The 26448-nt window shown below is 34.3% G+C and overlaps 1 protein-coding gene across 2 annotated transcripts; it reads left to right on the forward strand.

Moving 5' to 3' along the window:
• Positions 1-21855: 21855 nt before the first annotated feature.
• On the forward strand, positions 21856-25607 carry LOC149178995 (uncharacterized). 2 transcript variants are annotated; one of them, XM_089420483.1, is made up of 2 exons: positions 21856-22580; positions 23347-25607. In XM_089420483.1, exon 2 carries the CDS (start codon positions 23476-23478, stop codon positions 24898-24900), a length of 1425 nt encoding a protein of 474 aa, XP_089276609.1. In that variant the 5' UTR covers positions 21856-22580; positions 23347-23475; the 3' UTR covers positions 24901-25607. The 2 variants fall into 2 exon arrangements, with proteins under 2 accessions (XP_089276609.1, XP_089276610.1); XM_089420484.1 differs by having other exon boundaries at positions 23350-25607.
• Positions 25608-26448: the final 841 nt, after the last annotated feature.

Consider the following 26448-nt stretch of genomic DNA (forward strand, 5'->3'; position numbering starts at 1 on the left):
TCCCACCAGTCCTTGACATGGGGGGCGGCTTTGAGAAGAGCAAAAGTAATATTTTCCCAGCTGGAAAAATCATGAACAAAAAAATATCCTTCTAGCAGATTTAACCATTTATCTATGACGTCCGCATCTATCTAACCCTCAAATATGGGAATGTCAAAGTTAACTTGTACCTTAAAGGGTGTGGCGCTTCCAGAGTAGCTACTGGAAGTAGATGCATAGCCCCTGGGTAACCGCCGAAGGATCTGGGCAAAGTTTTCCATCATCGCGTTCCTTTGTTGCTCGAGGGCTTCTTCGAGCAATACTTTGATAGGATCTCCTGCCCCTTGTCTTTCTTCTCTTCCACCATGGGAGGTCATCAGCATTTGAGAGGTTGGTCTTTCAAAAGTTTGACCAGTTCAAGCCCTAACTCCTTATATCCCGACCTCGTTGGGGGCATGCAAAGAAAAACAGAGAAAGAGCAGACCGCTCTGATACCACTGATCCAAATTTAAACAAGAATGAAACAAATTACAAATATAACCATAAATACAAAGATGCAATAGAAATAACACTTCAGTTCATTAATATAAAATACTAAAATATGATTACAAACATAATGGAAATAAGGCTAGATCGGGTGATGGTAGCTTATCTCTAAGCAGAGATGTGGTGGCTACATGCCTCTAAAATGTGTTACAATGAGGCTCAAAGGCCTATTTATTATTGAGAAACAATGGAAGACCCTAAACATCCAAAAACCTAACCCTAGGAGATGAAGCGCCAAACTATGGGCCCCATTTGGGTAAATTGGTACATCAACTTCCCGGGGTCGTAATTTTGGCATATAATCTTTGTTTGATGCGCAAAAGACCTCGTTAGAAGGATCTATCTGAGGACTACAACTTTTGAGTTTCCAACATCAGTTAATAAACCATGTTGCCCCAGTTTTCCTGAAAAAACGTCATTTAGGGCCTCAAAACGGCTCAGGAAGTTCAAGACCCGAAAAACTGCCAAAAATAGTAAATTGTGCACAAATAAGGAAACTGAAAGAGACAGTGGTGGGGGTCCAAGTGGAATAGGTAGGTGGCCACCAACCACCTGGATCAAAATGGGATGTCATTTCCATGGACTTCATTATGGGTTTTCCGAGGACATCTAAACAACATGATTCATTTATGGTTGTGGTTAACAGATTGACTAAGGTAGCTCACTTCATTCTAGTAACGTCTATGAATTCAGCTAGTGAGGTAGGACAGGTCGTCATCAAGGATATAGTGAGTTTCCATGGTGTTTCGAAGAAGATTATGTCAGACATAGATGCCAAGTTCACTTCCAAGTTTTGGAAAGAGTTATTTGCAGGTTTGGGTACAAAATTGGCCTTTAGTACAACTTATCATCTGCAGAAAGATGGACAGATAGAGAGGGTCAACAAGATTCTGGAGGACATGTTGAGAATGTATGTTACGCATTAGCAGTGAAAGTGGGAAGAGTGTCTTCCACTAGTGGAGTTTGCATACAACAATGGTTATTAGGGGTCTTTGAAGATGAGTCTGTTTGAGGCACCTTATGGAAGAAGTTGTAATATTCCTATCAATTGGAGTGATCCAGTGAACATGGTATTGATTGGATCGGACATGTTGGTAGAGATGGAACAAGAAATGCAAGTAATCAAGAAGAATCTAAAGGTAGCACAGGATAGGCAAAAGAGTTATGTAGATCAACACAGGGTGTTTAAGGAGTTTCAGGTTGGGGAATAGGTGTACTTGTGCATCAAGCCCAAGAAGATCTCCTTGAGGATTGGATCATGTGCCAAGATGGCACCTCGGTATTGTGGGCCTTTCAAGATTCTTGAGAGGATTGAACTAGTAGCCTTCGACTTGCATTGCCTCTGACATTGAAATTCCATGATGTTTTCCATGTGTCATTGCTTAAAAAGTATGTGAAAGATGTTGATCATGTGATTGATTGGTCTGTATTATAGATGGAACCAAAAGGAAAATTCTAGCTGAAACCTCAGTGCATTTTGCAGCGAAAGATGTTCATGCTCCGGAATCGAGCAATCGAGCAAGTTAAAGTGCAGTGGAAGCACTTTGGGCCCGATGAAGCTACATGGGATATGGTTGATCAGATGCGGGTTATGTATCATTCTCTATTCGCTGGTTGAGCGGATGCCTTTTATATATGTTTTGATGTTGTGTTTTGGCTATGTCTATATGCATATGTATGTTGTAAATACCGCATCGAGATGTGTTATAAAGCTCCAATAAGCATTATTATGTTCATGATATGTTGGTTATGTTTTCAGCAAATGGATATGATGTAAATGTTGCATCAAGTTGTGTTATAAAGCTCCATGGGAAACATGTGTTTTGTTGGTTTATAGGTGTCATTGAACATTGAGGACAATGTTCCCCCAAGGGGGAGGGTTCTATAATAGCCCCAGTTAAAAATCCATGTAATAAATTTAATAAAGGCAAAATAAGACAAAGGTTATGGGACATGTATTCCAAGCTAAATGTTGGGAAAAACATAGTAGTGGGGATCACTTGTGATTAATTAACGACTATGGAAATTGGAAAAGGTGTTTGAAAGGCAAAGAGGCATTAATTGGCATTAATTTATGAAAATAAAGGAAGATAGGAGAAAAGGAAGGTGAAAGGTCACAAAATTGCATGTGAGACAAATTGAAGGAAAATAGAGGAAAATGAAGAAAATAGAGGCCTCAATGATAAAAAGCCTTCTAAGGACCAGTTCACATCTTTACTCAGTTTGGTATTTGGCACTCTCATTCTATTCTCTCTCTCTCATACTCTCGCACACTTAGAGAAATTTTGGAGCATTGTTGGAGCAAGCTTGGAACACTATAGTTTTCATTGGATTAGAGAAAGAAGGCAAAGGAAAAGCAGGAAGCGCAAGGGGATAGTGGGATCAGTGGCTATAACTGGATTTCTTTGTAGGTACCGAGTTGCATGTATGATTTACTTGCTAGTTTTGGCATACATGGTATATGCATGTGGTTATTTGGTTATGATGTATCATTGGCATGGAGGATTTCCTGGATTGACAATGGTTTCTCCTAGCCTTTCCATTTCCTATATAGTTATGGTGTTGTGGGTTTCCCAATCGATTTTTTTCTTATTGGTGCTAATGTTCCTCATGGATGTTGGTTGAGTTACTATTTCTTGGAGCCTTGGTTGGAAAAATTCTCTAGAAGACTTGGAATAGTTTGGGTTGAGTTACTAGTCTTGGAAGCCTTGGTTGGAAAAATGCTTTGGAGCCCTTGGTGGGTTGAGTTACTATTCCTAGAGGCTTGTTTGGACAAATGCTCTGGAGCCTTGTGGCAGCTGTGGGTTGAGTTACTAGTCTGGGACTCGGGTTGGAACAAACGCTCTAGAGCCCTAGACAACTTGGGTAGAGACCGATCTAGTGATGGTTAGTGATGGCTGACCATGAGGTGGAATCACTAGTTGAGGGTTGAGGTGGCTTGGCCTCTGGAAGCTCTAGTTTGGTTTTTATTGGTTTATTCCATGAGATCTCACATTCATGCTTGGAATATGGCAGAGGGGTTATTGGCTGAAAGAGAGATTTGGTTCAACCCAATCTATGGTTGGGTGGTACGTGGAAGTCCCTGACTCAGTTGTATTTTCCATATGTTAATAAGAGCTCTTTTCCTCTTGTATTTCATGAGTATTTGCACATTTTATTATGTGGATTTGATGGTTGTTCTATCAAGGTTATTATTCTGGTTGTATGCTAGTTATAAGCATGGTTTTATGACAGATTCTAGTTATGGCTCTTATCATGTTTGATTGGTAAATGAATGGTTATTGAATGCATCACCTAATAGATGTTATTGCAGAAATTGTGAGAGGTCATTAGACCTTCTTGACGATTCTCAGATAAGTATCAAATCCTTATGATCATATATGCATTTATGACCTGTAGATTACACATTCATAATGTGTTTGACGAAATGCCTATCATGGTTAGGCTTGGATAGGTCAAGTTCTTGACTAAGTTTTGTATTAATGGTTCTTTCCTTATGTCATTCACCATTTTGGAAAGTTATATCAAGTTCTAGGCAGAGTTATGGGTACTAGCCCTAAAAAAGTGGTTCAGATTTAGAGGTCACATGATCCGACCTGGGAAATATAGACTGCAATCGCTAGGAGGTAGGGTTATCCATGTGATTGGAGGGTTACATATGTTGGCTTGCCTTGTTATCCAAGTGACTGGGAGACTGGATTCCTAATAAGGCAAGTTAGCTCAGGGTTTGGGCACCTGGAGTGGTTGTTTGGTTCCTGAGGGTCCTGTAGCTCCTGAGGAAGATCAGTAAAGTTTCAATTTGTCGATTCCACTTCCTTAACTATGCTTAGGAGGTTGACCCATGTCATAGTAGATCTTCCTCTCATGTTTACCTCGATAGGCTAGTGAAAGTGGGAAGATATGGGAGGGGTGGGGTTATAGTTACTATCTACAATAACAACAACATGCTTCTTATTGTGTACTTGAATAGTTAGTATGACATACCATAACATCAATCTTAATAATAACAAGGATAAAATTATTTATTCCTTATGCAGTAGTAATTTTTTCAAGTTATGAAGTTCTGATGGAAATTGTAAATGATGAAAATGTGTAGGGATGGAAATGATGATATACAACTACCAAAAAATAGAGAGGGATTTTGTTTATCCAACTTCCTTACTCTAAAATCTAAATGATTCTCTCCAACACCTGAATAAGTTGATGCAAAATTATCATATCGACCATTTTCACATTGAAATGAAGAAGTGAAGCAATCATGAATAATAAGGAAACATATCATGAAGATTACATGAAGGATAATTCTTGAAGGCCAAAATTTATTAGTACTTGAACTATCATTGTTGTGTGCCTCTGAGCTTAGTAAACTTATTAATCAACAATTGGAAATAGATTTAGATCTCAATATGAAAGCTATGCACTTGGAAATTTTATTTAATTATAGAGTTGTGGATGAAGAAGGTTGTGCAATGATAGTGATGGGAAGGTAATACGTAGGTGATAACTATGATTGAACAAGGCAATGAAATGGAGATGATGCAAAGGTGGTGTAAAGATGGTAGTTATATCAAACCTATGTTAGGATAAAATATTGAGAACCCAATTAATGTTAAAGTGAAGGCTAACTTTACCTTGATTGAGAATGAGAACATACATTAAATTTTGTAATTTACAGATTGAAATGTGTAAAAGGTCACGAAAAAGGCAACTCATCATATATATCACCTCAATATTGTTGGCATTATGGCTAATGTCTTGGCCTTGATGGAAACCTGCTTGACAAATATGTCCTTGATGTAAATTTGGTTATAATATGATGATTTTGGAACTATTGCAGATGACATGTTTGATGCTACAAATTTTACAGAGGATATGAAAGAGAATTGGTAGTTTAGCTACAAAATGAATGAAAAATGTGAAGTTTGAAAAGTATACGCAACCCCTATGAAAAGAAGTCACATACATATGTAGGTTCTGTAAATAAAAGTCACGTACATAATTTGAACCATGAAAAACTGGATACCAAGGGCCATTACCATGATAATTACCCATGGTATTGTGTCAGCAACATCTATTTGGTCCTATCAACAAATACCAACAACATTACTAAAGGATTTGCCTGAGGTATTGGTAAAATAAAAAAACTATATAAAGAGATGGAGATCAAGGAATTGAGTATGCATTTGAAATATTATTCATGTGTGATTTGATCTAAAACATGTATGCACCAGTGAGCAAGGAGAATGAAGATATGTTGAAATATATGCTTGATTGATTTGTTTGTTGCAAAATGTTTAAGTTCCTAACAATGTAGGATTTGTGATTATAATGGTGCTATGATCTGAATATATTTGTTGAGATCTGTAATTTTCTGACAGTATGTAAGAAGAAATCTGGGTGTGACAGATGTAATTTGCAGCGAAGATTTGATTCACTGGTTTAAGATTTGTATGCAGGTTTGCTTCAGTAATGTTGCATACATGCACATATCTTCTTAAGTATTGTCACATATAAATTTTGTGATAATCTATTATGTATGTTGAAATATACACGTGGGTTTAACACATGATAAGTGTGTATATACGTAGGTCTACTTAATAATAGTCGTGTATTTATTCTGAGTTGAATTTGATCAGGGTTTGAATTGTTGCTTGATGATGACAGTTGATGAGTTATGTTTTTGTTTGTTGTTGTTTGTCAATGATGTCTTGATCAAGATGGTTAATGTGTGACAATGTTATCTTCTATATATTTGGTTGTGCATTGATTTGATCTGGTTGCAGTGGTTGGTTGATATTTAGTTCAGTGATTGATTTGCTTCAGTATTCAGTGGATTGATGTTTTAGTGATTTAGTTTGTTTACAGTGCTTCAATGATTTAGATTTTGTGATTTTGTATTCAGTTTGGTATATTGGTTTGGGCTTATTGTTGGTGTGGTTCCAGTGTGGAAATTTGATGAAGGTGGCCTGCATGACTTGTGATGGTTTATTGACATGTGAATCCAATATGAAACATTATGAAACACATTCGTCAAGGTACTATGGGTTGTATCCTTCAGTGAGGGGGTAGGAGCTCCCTTTCGGTAGGAGCCGGTAAACGAGATTAAGGGGTTGTATCTCCCTTAAAGTGGGTGCTGGAGAACGAGTGGAGGTTGTAGCTTCCTTTAGGTGGGTGCTTGCGTGTTGACAAGAGTCTGCGCCAATACAAGACCGTGTTGTAATTATTTTTCATTATAATAAGAGAAGAAGACATAGATGAAAACAATGGTGGTTTTCTCCCACATTGGGTTTCCACCTAAAATCCCTATGTCCTCATGTGTTGATGTGTTTCTCATGTGTTATGGTTTATCTGCATTTTACTGCTCATGGTTATTGCTTAATAAATGGATAATGAAATGATGATATAATAATTAAAGTTAAACAACTGATAGATATTATGAAAAAATGGTAATCAAAATATACGTGGGTCTCATTAATTAAAAGCGCATACACACCCGGGTTTTCTGAATAACAATAGCATATAGAATTCTGAATATGAAATTGTAGAAAAAATGAAATAAAAACACTGATTCACCCCCAGTATTTTTTCCTAACAATTATGAGGAAAATTAATGAAAACATATTTCATTAAGTGATGTAAAGAATTATATATATTCTTAGTTGAAAACATTAGTTTAAACTTATGCATGAATAAAAAAAATTAGTTTTGACTAGTTAGAATTGAATGAACAAATGTTAAGGAAATAAAAGAAACAACAAGCCAATTATTATAGTTCCTATTTAGAAAAGGATTAATAAGTTATTAGGTTGCAATGCTTTTGTTTTTTGTTTTTTCAGCTTATATTGGCACATCCAGAATTTAACACATTAAATGTATCAAGCCATACATGATAACTTTGCTCAAGCCCCACTTGGTATATTTACTAACCAACTTAGAAGATCTTGAGCACTTAACAACTTTTCTAACTAATTGTATCGTTGGTGCATAAGGCAAGAACACTATACAATGTTGAAATTCATTAACTTTGATCAAATTTGTAGGGTTGCACAACATTTGAATCAATCCATATGGTCAAGTTGTTATACTTCAGAGTATGTTGTTAATATTTGTATGAAAAACCATTACTCTTTAAAGACGAAGGAATTGCTGGAACTATTTCTAAGTTTCCATTCCTTGATTAGTTTTGGTTATCCTACTACAATTATAATTCATAAATCAACTCATTTAATCATACATTGCAACATTTTCAAGATTTCATTATAAATCTTCCCAAAACTATACTTCTTAATGCATACAAAATTTTATCATCAATTTTCTTATAATTATAACCATCAATATACTAAAATCAAATAACATATTACATCTATTTTAAATGCAACTTCTCATTATAGTTCTCTTTTAATGACAATCCTTCATTCATGTATTCATTATATGCCATGAATCAAGGAAAACACCTCGACAAACTACTAAGCAACACAAAAAGAATAATGTCCCTTAAACATGTGTTTATGAGACTTTCTATATACTTCTCTTTTAAAGCTTTATGATTAAAGTTGTTTTCATAATCTTTTACATTTTTATGACTAACTCTTTGGACACATATGTTACATATAAATCGTTATAGTAACAATTGAGATTATGTGATAGAATGACTTAAGTTATTCATGTTTAATTAGTTTGTTATGTTATCTTATGAGTGAATAAAGATAATTCAATTGATAAAGGATGTGCATGAGGTTAAAACATTGCCGTATGTAATAATATTGAAAAATTATACAAATAAAATCTATGGATACCTTTGAAATTATGACATGCAGCACTCGTAAAGTAACACTATCTATACAAATATAACATCAAATCAATAAATAAATCACACATTTTAAAGGTGATATTTATCCTCACCCTTACATTATCACGATTAATTTGTTAATTTCTTTATAACCTTATTACACGCATACAACCAAAAACCAGTACTTGGTATTCTTTGATCTTTATTGTCGCTAAATGGACATATAAGTACCTAGAGTCATCATTTTTTAAGTTTTTATTTTATTATATATTATGGTATAGAATAATAGAGTATTTAATTAGTATAATTACATTAAAAATATTAATGTAGTTGATATAGTTGAAAATTTTATAAATATAATCAGAAAAATTATTATAATATGAAGAATATTTTACTAATCATAATATGAAGAATATTTTATTAATGTATATATTTATTTTGATAAACGATGTATAAAAAGATTATAAGTCAATTTTAACTTGAGGAAAAAAAGGAATTACACATTTGATTGTAAAATGGACTATTTTGCTAAATAAATTTTGCTTATATATTAATTTACCCATTTAATTAGAATATGAACTTATTAGAATTGGCATAATCTCAAATCCCTAGAAAATTGGTGGTTCGTGAGAACTTGAGAAAAAATAAATAAATAAATAAAAATTACACATTTTATTGTAAAATGGACAATTTTGCTGAATAAAATTTGCTTATATATTAATTTCCCCATCTGATTAGAACATGAATTTATTAGAATTGGAATAATCTCAAATCCCTAGGAAATTGGTGGGGAGGGAGCCACTTGGCACGAATCTATTTTTTTTAATTTAATAAAAGTCAATGCAACCTAACAAACTCTGTAACACACTACAACCATTGATAATCATTCATACGAAGCATGTGCTGAGCATATTCCCTTGAAAATCAATCTAGACTATCAATTAAAAAATCAACAAATCTTCATCCACCTTAAATTGAAATAAAAAATCTTAAAAACTAACTCAATATATACAAATCACTCCATCAATATTATTCTGCCATCAAAATTTGTTAAAAAAATATCAACCCAATGGCCATGCATAACACATCTTATCCCAAATTTATAGCCAACTTTGAGAACCTCGATTCTACTATTCAGACAAATTTAAAACCCCTAGTTCCACAATTTAATTTCTCAAGGAATAGCCCACTCCCTTGATACCTTTCACTTCTCAAATTAGTACTAAATCTTTTGTACTCGAGCTCTTCCATGTTGGTAAGACAACGCACGATTAGTGGAGGCTTTCCTATTCTACATTGTATGTTATCTAACACATGTAATAAACCAAATGAGAACTAAAACTTTTTCTTAAAGGTTGTTAGTTAAAAAATTATATCACATAATCCATAATTTGTGAAGTATATATATTTCATTAAAAATAACAATTAATATTACAAGATTTTTTAAATTAATATAATATTTATTAGATTTTTCAAAATTAATATTACAAGATTTTTTAAATTAATATAATATTTATTAGATTTTTCAAATTTACTTATTATATAGATAATAATTATAGTTATAAAAAAATTAATATAAATAATTGTGCCTAAAGACACTCTTCTAATATAGTGTAATATTAATAAATTATAAAAATAAAAATAATAGTTATAATTTTAATTATAAAATTATAAAGTTAAATTAAATTATAAAATTATTTTAATTTAGAAGCTTATTAAGTAGTTTATGGTATTTGCTTATAATATTTATTAGGATAAAGTCTATTTAAAAGCTTGCAAAAATTTATTATGGAATACAAGACAATCAATTTAGATTCATCTTAACTCTGAATTTAACCTTTTTTGAAACTTAGTATATTCGGATTTAATATAAATCTAAATTTAAAATAGATCTAAGCCAATAATAATATTACCAAAACCAAAATTGATTAAAATATACATTAACCTCATATATCAACCACTTAACACAAAAATATAATTAATATAAAAATAAATAAATTCCCATATGAAACATATATCCTCTAATGTATTTGTATATATATGTTATGTTTATATTTCTGATATAAATACAATTATACTTTTTCGTAATGATTAAAAAAAAAAAAAAAAAACTCCCAATCTCTACTTTAAATTCCCTCTTCAATAATGTCACTTTAAAATCCCTCTTCAATAATGTCAATAGCTTTGAAAAAAAATGTAATTAATTTAACAATTTGAAAATAAGGAAACTCCCAATCTTGACCCTATCATCATGGACGATGGATGACATACAATAATTTCATGGTAATTGTTGTGCGATAATGCGGATTTATAAACTTAAAAAACTTCACAATTTAGAAACTTCCAACACTGTCTTCAAAGACTTCACAACTTAGAAACTTCCGAGACTGAGACTGTTGGGATTAATTATTTGCAAGACTTTAAAACTTACAAAGTTCCACTTGCGGTAGACGTGCATTGGAAAGGTGAGCAATCACCCATACATTTCAAAACTATTGATTTTGAGTGATAAAAACGTTATTCCACTCATTTGCATATTGTCTTTCATGCGTAGTCTTGCCGTGCATAGTATGATCAGCGATCTGATTTTGCATGAATTTACAATTTTAAAGAATAAAACATATTTTTAAAATATGGAAATAAGTATATTTATAATTAGTGTGAAAAGAGTTAAAAATGAGGAAGAGAACAAAGATATACAAATATAAGACTAATGTCACTTAAAACCCGTTACCATATGTGAGGGAAGAGAAGTTTAATATTTTTTAATGTTTGAGATTGAGGAAAAGTGAAGGGTATGAGATGAATTTATTATAGTTTTTAATATATTTTCGAGGTTTTGAATGTGTAAGAAATTTAATATTAAATATTATTTTAAAAGTCAATAATTTCATGTATTTTTTCTTATTTATCTGGGATAGTAACTTGGGTTCTGGATTTTATTAGCTCTAGAGATGTGCTACAATTTTCTTGGTAGATGATTAAGCTTTGTAATGAAAATGACAATACATGTACGTGTACTATTTTCATAATGAATTCAAAATTTTGATGTATGATAAATTTTTAATGGATAATAATCAAAGAGATTTAGAACACTGGGTGAAGGAGCGCGTTGTTAAGGCGCTTCGTAAGCAAAGGTCATTGGTTCTAGTCTCACCGATATCAAAAAATCCAGCACGGTTTCCGCTGGTGCGGCTCAGGCCAGGTGCGATCCCCGGGTGACTTTGACGGCTTAGATGCCCCTGAGTCGTGGCCTCTCAGCCACAGGGTAAGAGTGATTTTCAAGATTCACCCACTTATCAACCAAAAAAAAATAAAAATTAATGGATAATAATTTCCCATTAGTTGTTGAAAATAGCAACAAGAAATGCTAAAAATGGAAATACTAAAAAATAGCATTGCTATAGATAGCATTTCAAGATATATTCCAATTTTAATTTGTCGAATTAAAATTGAGAATTAGAATTCGAATTTAGTCTCACTAGCTGTTTGAAAAATAATTAATTAATTCATCTTGAGTTAATTAGTTGGTGAAAATCAAACATGAAGTCTTTGTGAAGACATGCAATAGTTATCCCGTTGATTGAGAAAGTTATCACTTAATTAAGGAGATAAGAATGAGTTGTTTTTGAGTTGTAATTAGTTAGCTCAATTAACTGAGTTAAGTCCAGTTAAATTAGTTCCAAACAGTTTGAGGAACTGATTGTAAGTTCAGTCAGTTAATGCATGCATGCATGCAATTAGTGTACTCTAGATAACTGAATATTCTCTCATAAATAATTCATGCATGTCAGTTCAAACAAAGACCCAGTTGAGATTAAAGATAGGGACATTGTACTATCAGTTGGAGGAATTTTCCTATAAAGGAAACTCATCCATGCATAAAGAAGAAGGTTCCTTGAGAATTGCGTAGTTCTAACAGTGTGTTAGAGCAGTGTTACACTGGGTGAAGGAGATCATCCCAAAGGTAATTGCACAAGGAAATAGGAGCTTGGAAGGTAGAAGAAAAGGCTTGTGAGAAGCTTTGATTGCCTGTGAGCATCCAGGAGGATTGTACTGAGAGCTGGCTAGCTGTGAGAGCTAAAGCTTTGTGTAATTTTGATGTATTTCCACCTTGTATGATAATACAGATAGCGAGGTTTTTCGCTGAGGCTTTCCCCTGAGTATTTTCTGTGTTTCATGTATGATTGAATCTTCTTCTTTGTTATATGTGTTCTATTTGATCTTGCTCCAAATCGATTAAGCTTCCGCAAGTTTGATAGTAGAAGTAGATTAAGTATTTTTCTTTAGTACATTGCTTAATCAGATTAATCTACAGTGAGAATTTCTACATGGTATCAGAGCTAGCTGATCTATAGAGAAATTTCTACATGGTATCAGAGAAAAGGTGATCAAAGCGGAGAACATTATAGTTCTTGATTGTAGGTACAAAAAAAATCGATTTCTTATCACATCTCAAAGTTCACCAATGGCATTCAATGGCTTGAGACTCGAGTATGCCCTAGATGGCAGCTCGAATTACATAGCATGGAAGGATCACATGGAAGTGGTATTAGAAGATAATGGTTTGAAGGACATCATTGATCAAGAAGTCCCCAAGCCAGCAACAGCTAATGTCCAAGAATTGGCGGAATGGAAGAAATGTGTGGCAAGAGCGAGGAGGATTCTTTTGGAGGGAGTTCAAGACCATATTGTCTCGAGTCTCCATGGGAAGGAGACTCCGTTTTCAATGTGGAAGACGTTGAAGGATCTATATCAGAACAACAATGACCAGAGGAAGCTAGCGCTGAAGGACAAGCTTCGGAAAATCAAGTGTGAAAAGGGTGACACGATCTCTACATATCTGAACAAGCTCACCACCTGCAGAGATGAGCTTGGAAGTGTAGGAATCACAATAGCCGATGATGACATGGTAAGTCTTACTCTCCTTGGTCTTCCTAAGAGTTGGCATAGCTACCAGGACTCAGTGAATGGAAGAGAGAAATTGCTAGATTGGGAACGACTATGGTCGGATCTAATGCAAGAGGAGATCAGGAGAAGCACCAGGGATGGTTCTTCATCAAATCATGATGATGAAGAAAATCTAGCCTTAGCAAGTAAGCCACAGAAAGGGAAAGGGAAGGCTTCCCATTCCAAATTGAGTTCTTCCCATGGTGGGAAGAAGATTAACAAATCTAAAGTGAGATGCTTTAATTGTCATGAGGTGGGTCATTATGCAACTAATTGTCCATCGAAGAAGTCTAAGAAGGGATCCTCGGAAGGATCTGAAGGTGAGGCATTGGCCTCTCATTTCGAGATGGACTTCACCCTCATCGCATGCATGGTTTCATCGATGATGGGTTGTGGTTGGTTTCTAGATAGTGGATCCTCATTGCACATGACTGGCGATAAGAGTTTATTCATTACCTTGGAGGAGAAGGACCTCTAGATGAGCATAGAGATGGGCGATGATGGAAAGTACCGTGTTTCAGGTGAAGGTACGATTGTGTTTCAGAGGGAGCATGGAGCTTCTCTCACCCTGACTGATGTAAATTATGTGCATGGACTGAAGAAAAACTTGGTATCGATCGCGATGTTGGAGGACAAAGGCTACGATGTTGTCTTTAGTAAGGGAAAGATTTTCCTTAGACACATCACCACGGGTCAAGTGAAATAGATCGGTTCATGGGTACAAAACATGTATGCTCTTGAGGTTCAAGATGCATGCAAAGCCTTGAGGAGCAAGGCAAATGTTAGAGACTTGGTGGTTGAGAGGGAAAGTACATTACCTCTCAACATGTAGCACTAGAAGAAGTCTCAGACAATTATGGAGGAGCCACAATTGGAGAAGTCAGCAAAGGGATCACATGCAGCCATACCTCCAGGTGGGAGGTGGGGTGATGTGAAGTGATAGTCTCAAGAAGGTTGAAATAGGGGCAGGATCCTTGAGGTACCCAACCTCTTTGATTAGACCTTGCTACGGGAGCCCCGACAAGGAGTAACAGCACTAGCTGAGTGGGTAGAGACAGATGCAGATGGAGTGGCAAAGGGAGCTTCAACATTAGAGGGTGTTTCTAGCCCAACAGGGAGGTCAGTTGGGAGATCAATTACTTACTTCTCAGTAACTGAGTTGCAGTGCAGCAGTGGGCAACACGATGCAACATGATGAGAGGAGGTGCAGTGTGGATGCAGTGCTGGGAGAAAGGACTAGCAACAGCACGGATGCAGGAAGAGGTGTACATAGAGTAGCTAGAAGGATTTCAGACCTTCGATCATGAGTCGCATGTGTGCCGACTCAAGAGATCTTTGTATGGGCTTAAGCAAGCACCGCGTGCTTGGTACACCAGGATCGACAACTACTTCACTAGGTTGGGCTTCACAAAGAGTGAAGCTAATGTGAACTTATACCACATCATGGTGGAAGGTAAGTAGTTGATCATTGTTCTTTATGTTGATGATCTGATATTGACAGGTGATGATCAGTTGATCATGTCTTGCAAGGAGGACCTTGCAAAAGAGTTCAAGATGAAAGACATGGGTCTCATGCACTACTTTCTAGGCATGGAAGTGTGGCAAAAGGATGGGGAAGTGTTTTTGTCTGAAGGCAAGTATGCCAATGAAATACTCAAGAGATTCCACATGGAGAAGTGCAAGCCCATGCAGACTCCTCTAGCAGGTAACTAGAGGAAGGAGGATGCTACTTTAGGAGAAGTAGTAGAAGCTACTGTGTATCGACAGCATGTGGGTTTACTAATGTACTTAGTGAACATAGGACCAGATTTGTGCTTTGCGGTGAACCAGCTGAGTCAAGCTATGGTTCAGCCTACCAAGCTATTTTGGAAGGCAGCGAAGCATGTTTTGAGATACCTCAGAGGCACATATCAATATGGATTATGGTACAGATGGTCAAAGGGAGTGAAGCTGCAGGGCTTCACAGATGCAGATTGGGCAGGGAGTCCATCAGATCGGAAGAGCACATCAGGAGGAATTTTCAACCTTGGTTCAGCTGCAGTTTCTTGGTATAGCAGGAAACAAAGGTCAGTTGCACTTAGCTCAGCAGAAGCTGAATACATGGCTGTAAGTCAAGTAGCATGTGAGGCCATTTGGATGCGGAAAATTCTAGTTGGTTTGTTCGATCAGAGGATGGATCCAACTGTGATCTATTGTGATAATTAGAGTTGTATCAAACTCTCTCAGAATCCAGTGTTTCATGACTGGTCTAAGCATATCGACATTCGGTATCATCATCTTAGAGACTGTGTGGCGAGGAGGATCATGTTGTTGCAGTATATTTCAACCGAGGAGCAAGATGTTAACATTTTGACTAAGGCATTGTCAAAGTGTAAATTCGAGTTCCACAGAGACAGGATTGGGGTGATAGATAATCCCTTTCTTGTTAGAGGGAGTGTTGAAAATGGCAACAAGAAATGTTAAAAATAGAAATGCTAAAAAATAACATTGCTATAGATAGAATTTCAGGATATATTCCAATTTTAATTTGCCCTTGAATTAAAATTGAGAATTAAAATTTGAATTTAGTCTCACTAGCTGTTTGAAAAATAATTAATTAATTCATATTGAGTTAATTAGTTGGTGAAAATCAAACATGAAGTCTTTGTGAAGACATGCAACAGTTATCCCTTTGATTGAGGAAGTTATCCATTAATTAAGGAGATAAGGATGAGTTGTAATTAATTAGCTCAGTTAACTGAGTTAAGTCCAGTTAAATTAGTTCCAAACAGTTTGGGGAACTAATTGTGAGTTCAGTCAGTGAATGCATGCATGCATGCAACTAGTGTACTCTAGATAACTGAATATTCTCTCATAAATAATTCATGCATGTCAGTTTAGACAAAGACCTTGTTGAGATTAAAGAAAGGGACATTGTAGTATCAGTTGGAGGAATTTTCCTATAAAGGAAACTCATCCATGCAGAAGGAAGAAGGTTCCTTGAGGATTGCGTAGTTCTGACAGTGTGTTAGAGCAGTGTTACATTGGGTGAAGGAGACCATCCCATAGGTAACTGCGCAAGGAAATAGGAGCTTTGAGGGCAGAGGAGAAGGCTTGTGAGAAGATTTAATTGCCTGTGAGCATCCAGGTGGATTGTATTAAGAGCTGGCTAGCTGTGAGAGCTAAAGCTTTGTGTAATTCTGATGTATTTCCACCTTGTATGATAATACATATAGTGGGGTTTTTAGCTGAGGCTTTCCCCTAAGTATTTTCTATGTTTCATGTGTGATTGAATCTTCTTCTCTGTTATATGTGTTCTGTTTGATCTTGCTCAAAATCGATTAAGCTTCCGCAAGTTTGATAGTAGAAGTAGATTAAGTATTTTGCTTTAGTACATTGCATAATCAGATTAATCTACACTGAGAATTTCTACATGGTACCAAAGCTAGCTGATTTATAGAGAAATTTCTACATTAGTTGCTTGATAAGCTAAATAAGAAACAAAATATTTTTTTTTTTCTATTTGAGTTCTAAACTACATTAAGGTATTTTTTAAGGATAAAATATTTTTCCTATACATAGTCTATTTAATCAATAAAAAAATGTAATTTACTATTAAAATTGGTAATTTTTTGGTTCCCTTAACTACATATTTGTCACAAGATATGTTATTATTAGTCTCCAAAACCTTTTTTGTGAGATTAAACTTAAACTACTTACCCTATGAGCAAAGGCTATGATAAATTCAACTCCTGAAACAACTTAGGGTGATAATATAATCATTTTTAATATATGGACAAGTATTGTAATCATAATGAACCTAAAGGAAAAATAACGCTCTTAATAAAATTCAAGTATACTCCAAATAAGCTTTATTGACCTCTTCTAAAGTTATTATATAATTGGCTCTTTTGAATGTTTTGGTATTAAGAATGAAAATATTAGATAGTGGAACTTTTTATATATTAAAGTAAAAGGAGTTATAGCCTTTAGACACAATGAGTGCTAGTAACCTTATTTGGTCATATACATAGATTGAAAGATAAGAAAACAAAATTTTACATTTTCTTACCACACCTCGTAATTTTCATATTTTTTGAAATTTACTTACTCAATAATGTGACAAACCATTAAGATTATGATTCTTGACTTTGAAAATGAGATGAATAATGGTAGAATTCTAAAAAAGAAAACAATAAAATACCATATGATTTAAAATATTAATAATATGGTTAACTAAAATGATTGGTTATATTTGAGAAATTTGAATTTGAGATATTCAAATACTAAAATCACTTAAGTAGTGTTGTGCTTCAAATAAATTTTTAGAACATGGTATTCAAGAGAAAATGATTCACAAGATAGGGATGAAAAGAAATGTAAATTTGTTAAGTGAGAATGTATTGTGAAAAGCTTTAAGGATGAATTTAAACATAACAAGAAGCTTTTTCCTTTGAGTTTAAAATGAGATTTCATTTCATCTTCCTAGGAGGTTGATACACACTCTCTCTTTATGAAACTAACTTTATAGCGTTATGCACATGAGATAGGATGGTAGAGTGAATAAGTCTAGGAAGATTTTCATAATCATCATTGAGCTAAACAAAAGAGAGAAAAAAAAAGACTGTAAGACTTCAAAGAAAAAGAGTGAATGTTATGATGATAAGTTTTAAAGTTATTATCCATATTGTTTATCAAGTTGGAAGTTTTGTTAATGTGATCCACATTAGTATATGCTTCCAAGAGATATACTATAAATTTAAAGTGACCAACTTCATCCAAGTGAATGTTATGATGATAAGTTTTAAAGTTATTATCCATATTGTTTACCGAAGTTGGAAGTTTTGTTAATATGATCCACATTAGTATATGCTTCCAAGAGATATACTATAAATTTAAAGGGACCAACTTCATCCAACTTATAGTAAAAGAGGACAGTAAAGAGACAAAAAAAAAATGACTTTAGGGATGTAAAAGAGTGAAAGCTATGATGATAAGTTTTAAAGTTATTATATATATTGTTTAGAGAAATAGGAAGTTTTGTTAATATGGTACATATTAGTATATACTTCCAAGATATATATTTTATATTAAAGAGATAAGCTTAATCCAACTTATAGTAAAAAAAGAAAAGAACTATAATTAAGAAATATGAAAAATAGATTAATAAATAAAAACATAGAAAAAATTAATTTTAAATTAGTTTAAAAAAATATATTTTTAAATAATAACATTAATATATTTATATATATTATAAATAAAAAAGATGAATAACAATATAATTATCAATTCTAAAACCTTTGGTATAAAAAAAATAAATGAAATAAAATAATTATTAAAAATAAGTATAATAAAAAACCTTTTCAAATTAATATAAAAAATAATTAAATATTAAAAATAATATATCAAATTAAAAATAATATAATATTTACAATAACACAGAAAATTATTCCATCGATATTAATATTAAATTTAAACGACGATAATAATAAGAATAATAATAATAAAAATAATAATAATATAAAATTCTAATTAAATTAAACAATAATAAACCTTATGTACATTAAGATACCTCACTAAATAATTTGAGCCATTAAAAAAGAAGCATAAGATGAATATTTGCACAAAATGTAACGAACAATAACATTAATTTAGAGCTTACCTCTTCAGGAATCTAGTATGGGGTTGTGGGTCTTTCAATGTCAAATTCTTATTATTATATAAAGTGATTCCCTCTCCATACCAAAAGCATAGGATGGATATGCGCAGACGAGGTGACAAACGATAACATTAATTTAGCTCTGACCCAAACAGATCTACCAGAATCTAGCATAGCATGGGGTTTGAGTCTTAAATATAAATGAATAATCCTGCACGGGGTTTGTGTTTTTATAAATGAATAATCCCGACACTAGTTAATTTACTAATGAGAGTCAATACTCTTTCCACTTGCAATAGACGTGTAATATCAGGGGAGTATTAGAATATGAGTAATGCAACACTGACGATTATTAATTTTAATTCAATATTCTAACCACTTGCACTAAACGTGCAATAAAAATTTGATTAGAAATTTCTGCAACGTAATGATATATTTCACAATTTTATGCGATTACAAATGTCTGCAGTGTAATAATATATTTCACAATTTTTTTTTTCATTTGAGTGGATAACAACTTATCTCGAGTTAAATATATTTAGATATTTATAAAATAGAGAAAGTTTGAATATTAATCAGGGTGGAATACAACGAAGTTTTTTTTGAATAATGTTCGATAATGATTAATATTTTATTTTATTAAATATTTTGTGGAAATCAAATTATATATCTATCTATATATAAATTTTTTTTGCTATCAAATTATATAAAAATAAAAATTAATTAAATAAAAAACAATTATAATTATAATTAATAACTAAACTAGTTTAGATTCATTTTAATTTTGGATTTACCAAGTATTAAAGAGGGATGAAATCTTTTGAGGGATGAAATCGTTTGAGGTGCAAACTTCTTTTAGAGTTAAAAAGACTTGATCCCTTGAAAGTTTTAGTAAAACCAGAGTAAAGATGGATCTAGGCTAGTATTTATTTAAGATAAACTATTTATACAATTTGGATATTTATATGTTTTAGAGTTTTTAAGCATATTTTACGATTAAATTTGTCATAATTTGGTAGAGATTTGCTTGAATCACAAGTTTGAGTTATAAGTTCTTCACAATTCCAGAGCGTCAACTTTTTTTTAAACAGTTGAATTCATATATATAATCAAAGGCACTTTTTAAATAACAAAAACTAATAATTTTACTAATTTTTTTTTCCCAAATTCTAACAAAAACTTCAAAACATATAATTCATATATGTAATCAAAAGCACTTTTTAAATAACAAAATATAATAATTTGACTATTTTTTTTTTTCCAAATTCTAACAAAAACTTAAAAACATATAATAGTTAAATAGACAAAATCTTTTCAAGAGAAGCCCACAATACAATTTTAAAGAAGATTGTGATTTTTTGTTGTTTAAAATGCATAAATAGATTCAATACCTTGAAAAATAATTGGGTGCTTGAATTCTATAAATTAAACAACTTAAACTTAATTTACTAATTTCCTTTTGAATTATTAACTAACTTATAAACCTTGATTCCCTTTATTACCTTTTATTATTTTTTAATTAACTTACAATTTTAATAATACTTTTAAATAAGATTATATTTTCTTCATTTAACCAATTTCCTTTTTAAATTATTAATTAATTTATAAAAAAATTTATTTACTAGGTCTCATGTCGAATATAATTTTTTATTCATCCATTAGGTCATTTAATTAACTAATTTTCCTTTTAATTATTAATTAAATTATAATTTTAATTATTAACTTTGATTCTCTTTATTACCTTTTATTCTTAATACTTTTAAATAATTTTTTTTATATTTTTAGGCCTTTCAAGGTCATTTATTTGACCAATTATTAATTAACTTATAGTTTTTAATTATTAGGTCTCGTACCATTTACCTTTATTTTTTTTTTATTTTTTTTACGAATTAAAATATTATAATAATTTTGACCCCTGTCCTTGAGTCAAACTAGCCTTTAGAGATGATAGCTGTTGGAGGCTCCGCTCAGACTATTTAGCATGATGAGCTAGATCTGTTTCTTCAACTTGTCCTGATGATGAACCACACTAGTTGGTTCGAAACGCGTCGACAAATAAGATTCCATGTGATTTTGGCCGAAATCTTTCTCTAACTTAAAATTAAGTCTTTAAAAATCTTTACTAGATTTTGATTAAAATTGAGCAGGAAAAATGCCTTGAAAAAAATGGTTGTAGAAAAGCAAAAATTATGCTTGGATGGCAACTTTTTGATCATAACACGAGAGTGTTTGAATAATATTTTAATGATGAAAATAAATTTAACACCCTGAAAAATTCAAAATTCCTAAAACAACTAAAATTCTGAAACATAACAACTATACCCAAATTTCCAAAATATTCCTCAAATTTCATCATAATCCTATTTATTCTTTTGCAAATTTCCATCTATTAATTAAACTAATTACACTGCACGATAATTAAACAACCACCCATTTAATCTTATCCTTCAAAAGCTGTGACAAAATCTCAGTGGCGCTAATTTTCATTACAACTACTCTGCACTCTTCAGGTATTTAAACTTGACATTTGAAAATTCCAAGAAAAACACACTTTCCCTAATCCATTTGAAAAATTCAAGAACTGTGTTGTGTTGTTTTTCCAAGGCGACCGAAGTCAAGCACCTAAGTAAATGTGGTGTGGTGGTCTAATTTTGTTTAATTATTAAAAATGAGAAAGTGGCCTCCATACAAGGTACCGTGAGAAAACAGAGTATCAAAAAGCATGAAACATAGGCTTATGAAGTTCCCCATGTCATGTGATGATCCATATGGGCATGGGGATGGTCATGGTAATGGTAATGTCCATGGCCCATCGTGAGCCCATGGCATGCCCATATCCAATCGCATGGCATATGTCGGTGCCACCATTAATCAATCATATACATGTACCCCCTTTGCCCCAACTAACCTGTGTTTTCTATTTTAATAATAATAAAAAATGAGCCAAGATTGACCCGGTAAGTCTCCCTGCCCTTCACCTTTTTCTCTCTTTTAATCAACCACTCCACCACTGCCCTCGCTCACTTGCTCATTTGTTGTTTTCATTTTCATTCAATGGAGCTCTGAGGGCTCATTCCCGGGTCTGAGAATCCATGCGTCAAACCCAATATACCTTCGTGACCCATTTGGTTGTTAACGGATCCAGGCTAGACCATTTGCTCTGATTTTCCCTTTCAATTCCCCGCCAGGGCAGAAGGGGACGAGGAAAATTTATCTACCTTTGTAGGGCTGTTGTTTGGATGAGATTCATTATCCTTTTGTCATCCTCTAAACTGGTTGCAGAAGGTTCCCAGCCCTTCAATTTCTTCTAGTACTTTTGTCTGTTGGCTCCGTCTGTTGGCTCCGAAAGAAAAGGGGTAAGAGGGCCGGATCTGTCCCTCTGCCTTCGTTCCAAGATTTTTGCCACTTCTGGTTGTGTGGAGGATCTCCGAGTGGTGGTTGTCGTATTTGCTGCATTGAATTTATGTCGAGTACAACTTCCTCCTCCTCTTCATCCTCTCGTGATTTTTTCGTTAGAGCTCAAAAGCTCTGGCTGTTCATCTCCCTAACACTCCTCTTTCGGCGCTGGTACTGTGGCCTTTCTGCAATTTCGGGTCAAGGTTTCTTCATCACAGTCAGTTCTGCTACTCAATACTGCTATTTTGGGGCTCAACCGCCCTCAAATTTACTAACCATCTAGTAAGTCTTACATATACTTTCAGTAGGTCAGTGTGTCCTCTTTTCCATTGTTTTATAGCGTTTGTGTATGCTATGGGCGAGTTCAGAGATGAACATGGTTGTACTTTTAGGTATACGAGGGTTTCGTTTGTGTTTTTGCATTGGGTTGCTTCTTTCTTGCTGTATTGACCATGAAAGTTCTAGTTTTGGGGAGGGCTTGGTTCCCTATCCTGAAACTGCACTTTCATTTCCCTCGGTCTGCTATTGCCAAGATTCAGGGCTTAAGGGTGTTGTCATTTCATATGTCAAGGCTTATGCTAACTATTTCATTGGGCCACGGGATTGGGATTTTTGGGTTGGAGGTCGGGTTTTGTGGGTCTGTTAAAGGTTAATTCCAGATGGAAGGTGGGTATTCTTGGTTTGGTCAAGATCTGAGATAGGTTTGTGAGATGGGTGCTTTCTTGGAGAAAGTGCTTGTGGGTTTGTTAAGATTTATGGGGGCTTTAATTGGTCTGTGAATACTTGAGGCCGGGTTTCAGTGTGAAGATATTCAACGCTGTAGGGTTTATAAAGGGTTTTTCCTAAAGCGTTTTGATATTTTGTTTGCAGTCTTTTTTTTGTTTTATTCTCTGCATTATGTATTCTAAAATTGATTTCTATAGTTTTGCCGAACTGTGTGCTCTTGCTGTCACTGTGACTCATGACACTCTGTTTCAGTTTATTGGATAGGACAGAGTTTCTGAGATCTGTGTCTAATAGTCTCTGCTGTCTCCTTTGTTGTATGTAGTAGCTGGTCTAAACTATGCAGAAGGCGACCTGGAGACCTTGGCAAGTTGAAATCAGAGATCCTTATCTTTGGCATTTATATACTCAAATAGCAAGATTTTGATTTGTAGAGTTCAGATCACAAGAGAAGATGCCTGGACCTCAGATCTTTCCAGAGTCTCTTTGTACTAGTACAGCTCTCAAGACATCCAAAAAGGCGAGAGGGCAGAATAAGGTTAATAAACAATATGATCCAGATAATGAAAGAGTTCAGCACCATTTGGCCACCTTGACAAGGACAGTCCGAGTAATCTGCACGGACCCAGATGCCACAGATTCGTCAAGCGATGAGGAGGCAGTGAGACTCGAACCGAAGAGAGTGGTTAGGGAGATTTACATTCCAGCTGACTGTTCTCCCTCTGTCTCTGATTCTGAAGATGAATATCAACTGCCTATTTGCTCCAGCCTGCCCTTCAGTCAGATTGAAGAAGAGTCTAAAGATGTATGGCAAGAATTTTATGACGCTCGTGAGAAGAAACCCAAGAAGAAGAGCAAAGGGAAAAAAGTCTCCAGGAAGCAGAGAACGATGTTGAAGGCTTTTGAGAGAGTCAAAACAGGGAGAGTTTCCAAGTCTAGCCCAGCACTGAGGTCTTTTGCAGATAAGACCTCTAAATACAAAGGAGTTAGGCAGAGGAGATGGGGTAAGTGGGCTGCTGAGATAAGAGATCCTTCAAAAGGGGTTAGACTGTGGCTAGGTACTTACGACACTGCAGAAGAGGCTGCTCAAGCTTATGATAAAGCAGCTAGGAAAATTAACGGCCCCTCTGCTCCCACTAACTTCTCTAGTTCATGTACTTCATGTATTTCTGAGAGGAATCCTCCAAGGGCAGCTAAGAAGCAAATCTATGATAGACAGTGGGTTGCAGCCCATTCAGTGATGACGAGGTCTTCTGCAAATGCCAAGTTGAAACCAATTACAGTAGAAAGCAATATGACATCATCTTCTGCTTCTTTATCTTGTATATCTGAAGAGGGGTCTGAGGAAGGTTCAGATGAAGATTGGATTCCGGTTTCTTCGCCTGCTCCGGCCGCGACTGTGTCTACATCTTATTCATTGATTGATGATGTTGGTTCTGAAGATGCAAGCTGTTCTCTCATGATTGAGCACAGTACATCCTGCAGTATCTCCTCCGATTTCCTAGCAGATTGTTTGGAGGATAATGCCCATCAAGGTTCTCATAACGAGTTTTTGCCTAAATTGGATAATTCCAATCTCTTATTGGATGACACACTTGATCTCATTGAACAGCTTAATACAGAAAATGATGGCAATGCTCTCGTGGATTTCCTCATACCTCCTATCAGTGAACATTGCTGCAATGAGCTTGAATTAACCTACCCCGAATCATATTTCCTGGAGGAGTTTGGACAAGTTTTTGACATGGGCGACAGTGATCCAAAAGATTTAGTCTCCTTGCCAGACTCCCTTGATCTACTGGATGGAGATAATGCCATGTCCAACCTAAATTTTGATCTTGATGCTGAAGCCATGTCTTGGATGAATCTCAACATTTAGGGAGAAATTTAAGATGAGAGGCCCTGCACAATTTTGTACTAGTCTTTGTTGTCACTGAGTGAAGGGTCTGGAGTAATTGCTAAGCATTGCTGTTTTACCTGATTACTTGCAACTCATAAATTGTTCGGCGTGTCAATCCTGCATCATTGTTCAAAGTGACAATCCTGCACATTGAGTTTAAGTGTCCAGAGTAATTGCTTAGCAATGCTGTTCTACCTGATTACTTTTCAGCTCATAAATTGTCCATGGAAACAATCCTTGGATACGGTGGATTGTTTATTTTCCAACTTGCTAGTTAGTCTGTAGAATATTATAAGTTTTGATGAGGATGACATTTTCCTTGTGGAGCAGGAGATGATTTATTGAGTAATGGATGCATCATATCAGTCAGTCAGTTGGGTTTTCTTGGTGCTTTAGAGCCTTCCAGGTGACTGATTGATTGTGAGGCTTTGTCATCTCCTCTAGAAGAAGAAGAGCTTAGTGTGTCTCCCTGATTGAGCCTAATCCATAGAAAATATCAGCTTGTTGTCTAGTACTTCTAGGTAGTAGTGAGTAATGCATTCTTTATACTATACATTATCATGGATGAACTGGGAACACATGTCTTTGTATTGGGGCGATGAAAGGAACTTACCGCCCACAAACAATTATGTACAAGATTTATAATTGGATAATATATAATGTTGTTTGGCTGTTAAGATATGAAATTATTGCTGTTATCCCTTATTCTTTCTTCTCTTCAAATGTGCTTTTGGGCCTATAATATCAGATAAAATTAACGTGTAGACATGATAGTTTTGTAACAAATCACCCTGAAACCACTGAATCAAATTTATTTTTTTGACCATACATTCAATATTTAGTTGTGATGTTGATGGAGAACAATCAATTTTATCACGGTGGCTTTGGAGGCCCATCTGTTTTTGTATGTCTCCACCGGTGAGAAAAACCCATATTGAAGATTATCTGCTCTAAAACAAGTCACATTAGGGTGGGTGTATCTCTGCTCATCTGTGTGTATGTATCAGAAGTTAAAGTGTCTATGTATGTAAAAAACTGCGGCATGTTTGTTTCTGTGGGTTTCCTAGTCATGCCAACCTAATGAGCTCAAATCACAAATCCAGTGCTGTGCAATATTCATTGAAATCAACCTAATGAGCTGTTGGGCATTGTTGATAATAAATTATAAATCTAGTGCTGTGCAATATTCATCGAGATAATTGTTGATCACATATAATGGATTCACTGTTATGCAATATTCATTTTCCTGGAGTCCTGATCTTCAAGGAGGTGTCTGATTGGCTGAGGCAATCCTTAGCCACTCAGCCTGCTGCAAGACAAATTAATAGTTGCTATACCCAAATGAAAACAGATTCTAATGACTTTGAACTGAGCTCACTGGACTTATTGCCATTTAAAAATAACAGGCCAATGGACGCACAATCATAAGCACTCTCCAAATTGATAAGTCTCTTGTTTATTTATATAGAGGATGTATCTTCAGCTAAATTTGAATATTGTTTACAGTATATCATTACAAAAGTTGGA

The sequence above is a fragment of the Pinus tabuliformis genome, chromosome 4_1 (assembly GCF_031772625.1).
Source record: "Pinus tabuliformis cultivar Carrire ecotype Pingquan chromosome 4_1, CPIR1, whole genome shotgun sequence".
NCBI classification, from domain to species: domain Eukaryota; kingdom Viridiplantae; phylum Streptophyta; class Pinopsida; order Pinales; family Pinaceae; genus Pinus; species Pinus tabuliformis.